This window comes from Falco peregrinus, chromosome 3 (genome assembly GCF_023634155.1).
Source record: "Falco peregrinus isolate bFalPer1 chromosome 3, bFalPer1.pri, whole genome shotgun sequence".
NCBI classification, from domain to species: Eukaryota; Metazoa; Chordata; class Aves; order Falconiformes; family Falconidae; genus Falco; species Falco peregrinus.
The window spans coordinates 31,691,543-31,705,597 of record NC_073723.1 but is presented as its reverse complement, the minus strand read 5'-3'; the positions used below and the strand labels follow the sequence as shown (position 1 = coordinate 31,705,597).

The window sequence follows — 14,055 nt, the reverse complement described above, 5'->3', positions numbered from 1 at the left end:
TCTTTGTTTCCATGTTATCAGGACCGTTAACCACATAGGTAGCCTAGAAAACTGGTGAAGATGCTTGGGAGGCAGGAGGCCTTTTGGTACAGGCAGAAGGCTGAGCTCTGAGCTGCATTCAGGTTTAGGTTCTGCAAAATACCTCCTGTTATTCCTCTTTGGCTTTGCCTCCCATCTGCTTGGAAGTGGAGGAGATAATACTTTTCTGTTTTACAGGAGTAGTGTGAGAAAAATTTTAGCACTGGAGGTGTAAAGGACAAGACAGCACCAAGAGCAATGACTGCCCAGGCAGAAACTAAAATCCCCTCTCAGCATGTCCTTTTGTCTCAGGTCATGGTCCATATCACCGACGAAAATGACTGTTCTCCTGAATTCCAGCACTCCATTTACAGCAGAGACAACATTCCCGAAACCATTCCTGTTGGCACGTCTCTGCTACAAGGTGAGGATCATCCTGGTACCTTTTGTTTCGGTCTTGCCACGGACCTGCTGGTTTGTGTTATGTGTCCGTGCTTTTACCGTGAGGAGTGCCGTCTCTTCCACAGCGGGCACTGCCTTTGTACCATGTAGACAGTAGTTTTTCTGGAGGTCTGTCAGTGGCTTCTAGGTACCCCAGGAGTAGAAGTGAGTGTCTTCAGGTGAGGACCACTGTGCTGTGCCCAAGGAGGAATCCTGTGGTACCCAAGAGCACTTCAGGCAGCTGACAGGCAGTCACTTAGTGGATTGCCATAGCTCGTTTACTTTAAATCTTGTGGCTGTTTTTTAATTCAGCTTGGACATCTTTTTGTGTCCAGGAAGCAGCTGCAACTAGTTTTTCTTTTCTTAATGTGTTAAAAAAAAAAGAACTTTTTAAATGGGCAGTTAGTTTTATCAAAAAGGTATTAGTGCTGTATAATTGACTTATAAAGTGTTAAAGAAGAAACCTTTGGAAAGCCTGTGAACTTTTATATTTACGGTTGTGGCTTACCATCATCATTCCAAATTTGTTTCGTTTAACGTGGCCACATATCACTTGCACATAAACCTTGAATGCACAGACAACATTTTTAGAGACTAGAGTAATACCCTTTTGAAAGATTAGAGCTGTTGGAAATAATTTTAAGCCCCAAGTTCCAACCAAAACCTTAAGGTCACTCTTGAAATACTGTGGCTGCACAAATACAAAGTGAATTTGGATGATGCTGCACCTCTCATCTCAGTCTTTGGAGTCCAATAGACAAAGCACAAAAGTCCATTCTCCAACTTGCCTTCCTGGTGTCAGTTAAATGCCTTCAAAGATATCTTGAGACCTGATGTAGTCTGTTGTGATGTGATATGTGCCACAGGTGTGTTCTGTCTAAAACTGGGAGAATGCTTACAGACTCCCAGTCAGTATTCAGACAAAGTAGGGGCAGGTACTGGTGTAGTAACAGAAACACAGGCTGAGACATCAAGGGGGGTTATGGACCATGTGAGAAATGGGTAATGTTGCAAAAATATACGTGTCTTAAGTTGTGTCTTTTGAAGACAACAATGTACATTTCCTAAATTTGAAGCTCAACGCATGCAGGTTCCTTGAGGGGTGAGAAGCTGCAGCCTCAGAATGTCCCACAAACAAAAATAAGTGCAAATTAGAGACAGTCTTTGCCATTCTGTGGCTGACTGGGTTGCTATCAATGGTCATGAAAAAGGTAATGTGATACATGCTATTTGTTAAAACTGTGGGTGATGTAAATGTAGGGTTTAGTCAATCACTTTTATTTTAACACACTCAAAGTCTGGCTTGTGTCATGTTTGTAGTGCTGGTGCTACACCAGCTGAGTCAGTCTGTCTGCTTAGTCATTATGGGCAGATTTATGCTCGCTGCATGTGCTTTAAGATGTCTGCATGCAAACAAGCTATGATCTGAAAAGCATGGAGGGATGCTCTCAGCAGGGGTTAGCATATTCCTTCAGCTGCACCGCTCTTCAGCAGAGCAAGGCTTAGAGTTGTAGCTAGCAACTTTGTGCTAGCGTACTAGGCTTTGAGCTGGAGTTAGCTTGCACTAAACTAACTCAGAGCATGGGCAGAGCCAGCACAGACCTGTTTTTGGTTGCTATATGATCCTCAAAATACCTTTGCAATGCAGGCAAGTTTGCAGGATGGAATGAAATGCAAAGGGAATGGAATTTCTGCTTGCTGTTGGGAAGTAAGGCATGTTTTTGTCATGTACAAGTAAACATCACGTTTCCCTATTTGCCAGAAAACATCTGGGGAGAAAGAAGTATGATCATTAAGCACATAAAATGTATTAATGTGAATGGCTACAATGTCTTAATAATGACTTTGTAGATGAAATCAGAAGTTTTCTAATCAGATGTTTTCTACTTTCTGCATATCTTTCTAAAAACAATACTTAACCACTAAATTTAACAGTTTTAAGTCACTTTCATTTCAATCTTTCTTGAGGTTTTAATATATTTAGTCTTTCAGTTCAACAAGAGAGTGATAAACCTTTGCTTTTGTAGTCTGTAACACACCCAAACATTTAATCACAGCAGGATTTTGAGAGATGTTAAACCAAATGTTACAACTATCCCAAATGTCCTTTTAAACCAAGACGAGTAACTTTCCACAGGTGGAGGTAGTTGAGGTTTTTTGCAACTGAGTAGCCCAGCATTTCAGTGTGCTTTATGAAATCTTTCTCTTCCCTTTTCCTCTTCTGAGTTAATATTCTGATAGTGATGGGTTGTCTTTTCTTCATCTCATTTTTGGATGATGCTGTAGCTGTCTGCTAGGGTGTCTGCGCTGCAGTCACTGTTCTGCTTACAGAAGGCTGTGTGCTACCAAGATGGCTGCATCAGTATCATCCTGGTAGAATAAGGAGTTTGTTCAATTGCGATGTGGGTATGATGTGAAGCCTCACTGTTTGGCTAGAAAAATAGCAGGGTAATTAAAGAGGTGAGCTCCTGCTCGTAAATATCACTTTTGATACTACACTGTGAACTCTAACTCTTTGTTCTGCTGATTTGCTGGGTCTGAGCAGATGGGCCACCCAACGTACTGAATAAACACTTACTGGGGAGGAATGTGTAATCACTCTTTGTACCTTGAAGTGCCAGGTAATTAAAAAGTACCTTAGCTATAACATAGCTGGGAGCTAATTAAATTTGAACAGCATCCCTGGAGAGAGTGAGGACACAGTTTATGACTGATAATGCTCTACCAACATGCATATTGATTGTGCAGTAATTACCAGCGTTGACTGCTATTTGTACAAAGCAAGTTGTGTAGTATTGGAATCACGCTCTCCTGCAAACTCACCTTGCTGCGGTCACTCAGGCTGGGCTGGAGTGGCAGGAAGAGTTGTTTTGCTTTTTTACCCCCAGCCTCCTGCTAAGTTCCCAGAGTCTTACCACAAAAATAAGGCTTTTATGGATAGAACAGATCTAGGTGATTTCTATTTAAAAAAAAATATCTGAAGTTGACTGGGTAGGAAATAGCATGACCAAGCTTCTTTTGCAGCATGACTGTTCTGTTCAATGTGTTCCCTAACAGTGCTTGCAACAGACTGCGACTCTGGCTCCAACTCGGAGATCACTTACTTCATCCAGAGCACTGATTTTTCCATCACGCATCATGGGGTCGTCAATTCTAACCAGAGGCTGAACTTTGAGCGAGCAAACCATATGTATGAGTTTGTGGTGATAGCTGTCGATAAAGGACATCCCCCTCGGACAGGGACGGCATCTGTGCGAATTCGAATGGCCAACGTGAATGATGAGGCTCCTGTCTTCTCTCAGTCCATGTAAGCCAGCTTGAATGCCTGCTTTGGTTTTTAAAGATGCTGTTTGTATGTGTAACCGTAGTAATGTTTGGCTAAACAGTCACTCGTTTTGTGCAACTATAAGTGCCGGTGAAATCAAAGGGTAATTTGTATGAAGAAGTTGGCCTTTCATTTCTAGATTGTATCAAAAAATACAACAGTTGTGATACCAGTGTATTGACTTTATAGAGAGGAACAGAATGAATGAAAGATCTAATTCTATAGAGAATTATTTTGGCTCTGTTGACTTCTAGGTCTCACAGTGATTGTCCATATATAAATATGACAGATAAAGATGGTAGTTAGTAAAAATTGAAACTTAATTTTATCTGCAGTGGATTGTATTATAAGCTAATTTCATGAGGCCCTGCTTGTTTAAAATGCCTTCTTTCCTTTCCTGAATAAATAGAATTTCTGCTTTTTGCACAAGTTTGAAGTATGGATGTGCTTTTAAAACAAAACACTAGTACATTTATGTACAAAATTAAATGCTATTTTATATTCATCTCTGTAGTATGTGATGCTTTCCATTAGTATACATGGACATAAGAAACAGTCCATGACAGATACTACTCCTTTTTCTCATCTTTAGGAGATAAGTGAACCTGGTTTGCAGTGCAATGTGGTATGGTGCATACTGGTATCTTCCAAAATACCCTTGGAAATTACGTATACCAAAAATGCAGGATTAAAATCCTAAAATACATACCCTATGCTGAACAAAGATTTTCAAGTCTTGTCTTAAACTGATCAAAGATTCCATGATTGCATGCCCAAAGCTTAAAAATCCCCACATTCATAATGAATTTGTAATTTTGCCTGACAATTAACATGGTGATGGTTATTCTGATACTGAATGTGCTTCCACTGCTCCTTTATGTCCATCAGTTACAGAACTTTCCTTTCGGAAGATGCTGGTCCCAGCACTTTAGTGGCTACTGTTCGGGCAAAGGACCCTGATGGAGATGGGCTGCTATATCTGATTACAGGAGGCAATGAGGAGGGCAACTTTGAACTGGATAGTCAGAAAGGTAAGGAAAGAGATTTTAGAACAGTTATTTGCTGTCTAATCTGTACAGACTCTCCTTCACCTGCATGTCAAAAAAACATAAGAAAGCACTATATTTATATAATCTGGAAATGGGGATGCTTTGTGTCAGTGAAAATTAGCTCTTTGACAGTCTTTCTCCAAATACAAACCAAAACTTGTGATCCAAGGACTGTGGAGACAAAGATGACCGATTCCTGTGCTTTGCAACCAAAATACAAACTGAGCCAGCAATACAGTGGCAAAGAAATGTGGTACTTACTTGATTTTGGGTTTTTTTGTTTACACAGTAAAAAAAAAAAAATGACACTATGCTTCCAAATGTAGGTATCATTAAACTCCGCAGAAGCCCACCGCCCAGCCTGAAAGGGCCGCAATACACACTGAACATCACTGCGATAGATGACAATGCATCGGGGGGACCCACCCCGCTCAGCAGTTTTGCTGAGGTTATTGTAGGAGTTAATGACATTAATAACAACAAGCCTGTCTTCAGAGAGGTAAGATGTCTTTCTGCAGATATACTTTTCCCATCCATAACTGGGGTTGTAGCCTTGCCTTGGCTGCTGCTGATTGCCAGTGGGCTGAAGGGACTGTGTGTGCGGAGCAGAATGAATCTGTAAGTGAACACGCAGCCAGCTTTCTTCATACTTGAAGTCTTCATTCTCCTTCCTTACCCTTAGAGCTTGATTTCTTTGCGAGTATAACTGATAGAAGTGATTTTCTTCTGAGTTCTTCTCAGATGTCCTGGAAAAAATATTGACATTGTGTGGCAAATTCATGTGACTCTGTGTAATATATAGGGTTGGATGTTTGGGTGTGTTTTTAGTGCGCTTACTACAGCGACAGCACCTGGGTTCTGGAGAATCAGCCTCCAGGCACATATGTGCTACAGGTAGAAGCCTACGATGCAGACCTTGGCGTCAATGGAGAGGTGAAGTATGGGCTCATGCACCGAGATGGAGCTTTCCTAGGCTTCAGCATTGACCCAGACACAGGTCAGTAGCTTTCAGGTTACTGAGATAAAATGAAAATGCCTTTGTATTGTAATGAGAATGACACAGTATGAGTGTGTCCATGTGGGCTCGTGCTTTAACAGTGTGACTGCAGAGTTAGCTTCTAGAAGAAACACTGAAAAAAGTTCAGAGTATATGGATAACTGTGCACGTAGATTAAATTAAGATTATAGTGATTAAAAAGAGAAATGAAGTAGGGAAACAAACCCCAGCTGAATAAGAAGATAAAAAGCTATCCTGTATCAGTTATCTTCCTATTGGATCAAGTGTAGCTCTGAAAGTACAAAGCAGAAAGTATGACTCTTAACAGCTTGAGTTTGTTCTTCCCTTCAGTGTGGTCATGGTCTATTTCCCATCTCATGCACAAAGAGGAGGTCCAGTGCAGTGTGTATAGGGGCATGGCCCTTGTACCATAACAGGGTAGTGACAGACTTGGTGCATTTCAGGTGAAGAAGTTATAAAAATTGTTAATGTTTCTATACTCAAAACAGTAAAATGGGATATTTGCATACCCAGGGCTGTGCAGGAGACTGGAAGGGCTTACAACAGAGCAGCAGAATCCTGGTTCCTAGCACAGCAGAGACACAGGTCTGGGAGTGGCCTTAAGAAGGCCATTTTAAAGTCTCCCAACCAGAAGAAAAGAGCTGAGATGGGAAGAGACTTGGTTAGTAGAGAGGAAAAACTGAAGATCTGGAGAAAAATGTTCAGTTTATTAACTGAGCTGTGTGATTTTATCACCAGTTTTAATCTGTTCAATGAGGCAGCCTCCAGCTCCTGTAGTAGAAGTGACATTGGTCACATCTCTTGTGCCCTCTGTGGTGTGACTCTTTCCCAAAGTAATAAAGAGCTGTCTTTCAAATGTTCAGTTACTTGGACTGTCACTGGAGTAAACCTGAGGCCTCTCCATGAGCAGGAGAAAGTCCGTCTATGCTCCATGAGGAGTGAGATAACAAGGTACTTGGACCAAAGGTCCTTATCAGGGGCAGCAGAAGAGCACGCTGTTGGCTGCTGGCAGCATGTGCCGTGGGGGGAGAGGAGAGACAGGGGAACTGGAGTTGGTCTTGTCGAAGATGCATTGCAGGGCTGGTGTGGATCCAGCCTGATGGCTGTGCTGCGTCTGGTCAGCAGCGCTTCCTCTTGTGCAGGAGGTGTGCAGGTCCCTCTCTGCCAGTTCAGTCCCAAGGCTGTGACGCACAGAACAGGAGATGTCTGTGTTCCTAGGAGTCATCACGACCACGCAGAGTTTTGACCGGGAGAAGCAGAAGGAATATACGCTGTCTGTCACTGCTACCGACCAGGCTCAGGAACCGCTGATCGGCGTGTGTCAGATCACTGTCCTTATTACTGACGTCAATGACAACGATCCCAAGTTTGAGAACAGCCGCTATCAGTGTGAGTGTTTCTTAACCACCTGTCCCAGCACCGCAACATGAACCTGGTTAGTAGTTCCTTACAACAGTGGTCAGTTTTTTAGGTGACAGGTCTTCCTTTGCTGCCCACTGAGCCAGTTACCGCTTAATCCGTTGTCAGCAGAAATATGCAAAATTGATCAGTCCTCTTTATTCATTGCAATACTCTTAAAAACACAGACAGTCTTTGCTCCTACAGATGAGGCAGATCTGACCACTTCCCTTTGTGGCTTTTCCGTGCCCAGTTTTTCTGCATGCTGAATTTGTATTCAGTGTCCCAAAACAGAACATGACATCCTAGCTGGGGATTCATCAACCCTGACTAGAAGAGCAATTGTCATCTGTGTGTCTTTAACACGGCACCTCTGTTCGAATAGGCTGGAGTGGTATTTCTCTCTTGTTAAACAAAATCCATGGCTTCTAGCCTACATTTGGCTTGGAGCCCTGCTGCCTGCTGTGACTGTGTTGCTGAGCTAGCTTTTCCTGATTGCCCTGGTGCCATTCCCTTTTTCATCCCCACATGATGTGCTTTTCATCAGTTTTTCATTTAGTTTTACTTGATGCTTCTCCAGTAGAATCCCTGCACTTCAGGGCACTTGGACCCTCTACTTTTGGTGTCACCCACAAGTGATGCACGTACTCCCTAGCTGCTGGACTAGAACAGACCCTTCCTGGTGTAATTGCCCCAAAATGGCATTTTGAAGATGTTTTGCCAGTTCTATGGAAATGTCGTGTAAGGCAAAGCAGTGACCAATGTCCTGTTAAAGCAAAGATGGCTCCATAAGTCAGTCATCTTTAGCATCACAGTGGCCAGCGTTTTAGCACCATCCAGAAAGAGGTTGGGTGCTTGCACAGCAGGATTTTAGCAAGGAGAAGTGATGACCTGCTAGGAAATAGTGTAAATATACATCCACACTTCAGAATTATGCACAAGGATAGAAAGAAAATGGTGTTGCACCTTTTAGAGTATCTTATAGTGACTAACTCCAAATGCCAAACTGGTTAAGATGTGCAAGTTGGGAATAGCCATTTCTGCATTCCTACCAGTGGTTTCTGCAAACCTGGCCAAAGCAGCGCTGAGAATTCAGGTGGGAGAGATCTCAGTGCAGAGAAATATTTTTGGACAGAGCAGAGAAGTCCTTGAGGTAAAGGTAGTGTTTGTGTAGAGATGAACCTTTCTAGTCTGCCTTCAAACGTGTCCTTCAGGTGTGTCCTGGTTTTAGCTGGGGTAGAGTTAATTTCTGCCTAGTAGCTGTACAGTGCTGTGTTTTAGGTTTAGTATGAGAATAATGTTGATAACACACTGGTTTTTTAGTTGTTGCTAAGTAGTGCTTACCCTAAGTCAAGGACATTTCAGTTCCCCATGCTCTGCTTTGTCAGTGGGGAGGTGCACAAGGAGCTGGGAGGGAGCAGAGCCAGGGCAGCTGACCCGAACTAGCCGCAGGGATATTCCATACCACAGATCATCAAGCTCAATATATAAACTGGAGGGAGTTGGCTGGGAGGGACTGATCGCTGCCTGGGGACTGGCTGGGCATCGGTCAGTGGGTGGTGAGCAATTGTATTGCACATCACTTGTTTTTCTTGAGTTTTATTCCTATCTCTGTTTTTGTTATCTTCCTTTTCATTACAGTTACTATTATTGCTATATCACATTTTACTTTATTTCAATTATTAAATTGTTCTTGCTTCAGCCCATGAGTTTTACCTTTCTCCAGTTCTCCACTCCATCTCACCAGGGGCGGGGGAGTCAGTGAGTGGCTGTGGCGTACTTATTTGCTGGCTGGGGCTAAACCTCGACAAGGTGAAGCTGCCAGGGATTATTTTTTTTTTTTCAAAAGTAGTGAAGCTGAGAGGTTGCATTTGGTAATTATGGTGACTTTGCCACTTCTGAGGAATGGGCAGATTTTTTTCTTTTTTTATGAACACACACGCCAGTAAGGTCCTGAAGCAAAGGCAGCCCTTTGGGATGGGGAAACTGCAAATAATGAGGTCACTTCATGCATAGCACTTTTCCAGCATCTATACATAAGTAATCAATGTTTGTACGTCACAGAATTAAAAATAGCTCCTTCTCTAACAAGATCAAATGCCATTAGTCATAGGTTTCTATTCTTCCTGGAAACTGCTGGTTCTTAATTCCTCAGCACTAGGATGCTGGTCAAATCCCTGATTTAAGCCATGCATCTTATCATCTGCTGCAAAACAGACATGAAATAAATGCTTAACTCCATGCAGTAGGGATGGTAGAGTAAGTGTAAGAGTTACGCGAACAGTAAGCAGAAGTACATAAAATGAGAGTACGACCCTTCCAAGTAATCTTGTATTTTTTCTCACAATGCGATTTAACAGGATTTGACTATAAAAGCATACATTTAAACACACACACACACACAAAAAAAAGGGTATTTCACAGTGTTGCTTAGCAATAAATTTGATTTTCATTAATCTATTTTAGTGCCAGTAAATCTTTCTGAAACTAGCTTTGGCTGTTACTGACATACCAGGGACATGAATCCTTTGCCAATTAAATGTCCTGGTGGATGAGAGAAGCTAATTAAAGCTCAGATTGTTGTTCATGGAACAAGTGGTTGTGGTGGTTTAAGCTTTTGCTGCCCCCTGCCACAGACTGTAGATATTAAGGAAGAAAATCAAACTAGGAAACATGGCCACTCCACTTTATAAATAATATGCAATTCTGCTTGTCCCACCACAAAAATGCTAAAGGAGACACATGCATAGATATGAAAAAGTTTCTGAACAAGAAGTAATTAAGTAGCCTGACTGGGTTGTCTAAATGTAACCGTGACAGCCTTCCCACTGCCACTGCCAGGGCCATTTCAATACAATGAGCCGATGGAGCCTTAGTGCATGGAAAAACACAATCGGGCAAGCACCCATAGCTACTTGGAGGAAGAATTGGGACTGGAATTCCAAGTCCCAGCCAGGAATGGCTGAGAACTGAGGGGCAAGCAGTACCAAAGTCAGATCAGAGCAATCTAAAAACTGAGGTGTGGAAGAGAGGCAGCTGGCAGGGATGCAATAGCTTTATATAAAATGGCACCTCACAGAGAGGAGGAGAGTAGGAAATGACTGCTCACAATTTCCCATCATTTTGGTGGTGTCCCTGACAGGAGCCAGGCTTTAGGAAGATAAAATGAATTACTCTTCTGTGCAATGAGTACTTCAACTGTGTGACTCTTTGCCACCTAATCTTTAGATGATGATTGTAAAAGCAGGTTCAAAGAAGGATTGGTCTGTCTAGGACTAGGGGCACAAAGACACAACCTCTGTCTCAGGTGGACTGCTGGGAACAGGGAGTGACACCTAAGGAAAGAGACATGTATAGAATGATCATTGCCCTTGCCCTGGGCAGTTTCTCCACATCACTGGGGTGTTGGGGGCATCTTCACTACAATCTGAATCTTCATGCTTCAGGATTGCCTACTGCCTCCCGCCGACTGTGCTGCTGCCGCCACTCACAGTCAGGATTAATTCAGTTTGCACAGAATTCCTTTTGATGCCAAGCTGCTTTTATCCGCACTGAGCCCAGCAGCCTGGGCTGTGATCCGAAGCAGTGGGCATGGGGGCGGCTGCAGGGTTTGCCAGCACTGCCATGGAGAGGCACGAGCGCTCGGCGTCAGTAAACCTGCTTCACCAGCAGCTCGCTTCACAGCCCAGGGCGTCAGGGGAAAGGGAAGAGGAAGCTAAAAGAGGACTACAGACACTCTGTTAGTGATGATACTTTATAACCTGCCTCATTACAGAAACACTTCATCACCAGTGAGGGGGGCTATGGGGTTTCACAGGGGTATCTCAGGGTTTACGGCCAGGTAAACCAGAGCAAGACCTGCTGACAATACCTTTGTCTTTTCAAAGACTTCCTCAGCGAAGACACTCCAATGGGGACGAGTTTCCTCCGTGTAGCAGCTCATGACAGTGACCAGGGTGTGAATGCTGCTGTCACATACTCAATGTTAGAGCACCAACTGGAATACTTCCAGATCAACCCCAGCACGGGCTGGGTATACGTGAACCGGCTGCTATCTCAGGTAACATGACTCTGCTTGGAAATGAGCAACCTCCAACCCTCAAATCTGTTGCAGAGGGTTAATTGCAGTCTCTTGATTTGTACAAAATTGTTTGCAAATATCCTCAATCTTCTTCGTTTCATAGACAACGCGCGTTAGTCGCTATATTGTAGCGACAGATGGAGGGAACAGAAGCAGCACTGTGGAGCTGACGGTAACTGTCACTAATGCACTGAGCCAGCCGCCCCAGTGGGAGCAGAGCAGATACTGGGTAACCATCCCTGAAAGCACCATTCGTGACACTAAGATAGTGGTATGTTTAAAGTGTAATTACTTCCCTCCCTCTTCTTTTGATTCCAACTGCCTCCTCTGCTGTGCTGTCTCCATGTCAAAAGTGCGTGGGACGCCCACTCTGCAACCTCACCGCGTTGTACTGTTTCCTTACCAGCCTTCATAGCTGTGTACCCTGTTAGTGTTTGCCAGGAATACCTTGCAGAATAGGCAGGCATTTCAGCTGGCAGCAGTTTTCCCAGTGACTTACACCACTGGCCATCAGGGTGTGCTCCTGCAGAAGCCAGAGCCATGCCCTGCCTGTGTGGGAAACTGTGAGTGTTCCCACCAAGGGCCAGCTCCTCACTCCTCCATCCTCAGTGGATGGTGCTGCCTGCCTGCATCTTTCCTATAGCTTTTCTCAGTTTAGCACTACAGCGTGGAACAGCTGTAGTTTGCTTTGGGCTCTTTTAACCCAAACCAATTCCTTTTTAACCTGTACAGACTTATTCTTTAAGGATAGTCTCTTCATAAATCACCAGGTAATTTCTGTCTTCCTCTTCCTGCGTGTGATATTCAAGTACCTGCAAACAATTCAGGTTTTGCCTGTATCTTGCCTGGTAAAATGTACAATGCAGTGGAGAAATGGTCTCCTTTCAGATTGCTTTTGTTTTGGAAGGAGGATTGAGAAGGGATTTCCTTTAGCCAGTGATGCAGTTCTGGCTTGGCACATTTAGAGGCAGGTAAATTTACTGTTGATTGAAGACCTGCATCAAACCCAAATGTTGTAAACTGAAACTCAGCTCTGTAAACTCTTTCACTCTTGTCTGTGTATGTATGTTCTTGCCATCAAACTGAACACTTAACACTTGCAACCCTACGCTTCATGAACACATGTGGTGGCTCTTTTCTTTTTCAGACCGTCAAAGCCACATCCCCTCTTGGTGATCCCAGGGTTACGTATAACCTGGAGGAGGGTCAAGTTCCAGAGACTAACATGCCAGTTCGTTTCTATCTGAAGCCAAACAGAGTTGATGGATCTGCTTCTCTTCTAGTCGCTGAACCACTTGACTTTGAGACAACTAAGTTTTTCACCCTGACAGTCCGGGCACAAAATGTAGCAATGACTCCTTTAGCTTCCTTTACCACTGTTTGTGTGAACGTAACAGGTAAGCTTTGCTGCACTTCAGCAGCTCATTCAGAACAAAATTCTCATTATTTTTAGTATAACACCACAAATGAAGGTAACATCCATGAAATGCCAAGCTCCCTAAGAACGCTTTGTACGTTTCTGTACTGTAAAAGGAAGTGGTGCAGTCATTAAAAAGGTTTATTTGAGACAATTTCTAAGTACAGCTATGAAATGTGGAAATGTTACAGTGCAAAAATGGGCTGTCTGAATGTTTAGGCAACTAGTGCCTGCTTCTACAGATGTAATTGGAAAGATTTTCTTCTGATAGGAGGAGAAATCTAGTAAATGTTCCCAGGCTGTTGAAAGGAGAGGAGTATTACTGGAAATATTCTGTGATATAAAAAGATGAATAGCCCAGACATATTGAGTTTGTGTTTGATATCTGTTTAGGGGGGTTAGTTATATTCAGAATTTTGTATTGAACACTGAGATTAAAACTCAAAATGAAAAGGATCCTTACTAATAGGTGCCATTTTCAAAAATTTGATCCAGCCCTCCTTACAGTAGGATCTTTTTGTAAGGCTCTACTCCTGTAGATCCACATAAAACTATAAATCTGATTTTAATCCCTGCTTTTTGAAGGATTAGTGGAATTACTTTTGATATGTAGACATCTAGATGAAAATAAGTGAAGTTGCCAGCAAAAATGTTTTCCTTGCTCACCACCATGGAAATGAAAGATTTAAGTGGTAATTTGAATGGGAATTCAACTTCCCTGCTTCACTTTATCACAGCATTGTCCTGTCTTCCCCGGTCCACCAATGCAAAAATCCTTCAGGCTTGTAGAACAAGAATGCTTCAAGTCAGGGTCTGAGCCTCACTGCAGATTATGGTCCCTGCCCCAAAAGATTTTTCATAGAGAACATTTATCGGTATCAGAATTTGGCAGAAACTTCAATTTGCTCATGAGCAAAAATCCTTTTTTCAATAACTTAGTATTTCATATGAAAAAAGATTTACACACACATATGCATTAGTGGAAGAAAATAGCAAGTTAAACATCTTTAAGAGAGAAATAACCACCAGAAAGTTTCATGTGCAGAATTGTCCTTTATTTATGCACAAGCACACAGAAAAGGAAGTCTTTTGTAGTATTTTAATTTCCTTACCTCGCTTAGTGAATTTGCTGAAACTTTTCTCTAACAAGACTTACTCTTTTATAAAATATAAAAAAAAAAGCCTATTAGAAAATAAATTTTCACAGATTACTATGAATATAAGAGAGAAAGAAAATTGGGATTTACAGGAGCCCACGCTGACAACTTAAAAAAAAGAAAGTAATTTAAGACTGATCCTGCAAATAGT

General features: G+C 42.6%; 1 protein-coding gene across 2 annotated transcripts in view; it reads left to right on the top strand.

The window, feature by feature from the left end:
• The window catches only part of LOC101921887 (neural-cadherin-like), a 60,184-nt gene that overhangs the window by 19,450 nt on the left and 26,679 nt on the right, over nt 1–14,055 (top strand). For both annotated transcript variants that reach the window (XM_055800535.1, XM_055800536.1), the window contains exons 5-13: nt 331–442; nt 3,517–3,766; nt 4,673–4,815; nt 5,160–5,332; nt 5,662–5,830; nt 7,070–7,240; nt 11,137–11,309; nt 11,434–11,601; nt 12,478–12,727. In XM_055800535.1, the coding sequence (XP_055656510.1) occupies nt 331–442; nt 3,517–3,766; nt 4,673–4,815; nt 5,160–5,332; nt 5,662–5,830; nt 7,070–7,240; nt 11,137–11,309; nt 11,434–11,601; nt 12,478–12,727 (1,609 nt within the window). The remainder of the gene's footprint in view (nt 1–330; nt 443–3,516; nt 3,767–4,672; nt 4,816–5,159; nt 5,333–5,661; nt 5,831–7,069; nt 7,241–11,136; nt 11,310–11,433; nt 11,602–12,477; nt 12,728–14,055) is intronic.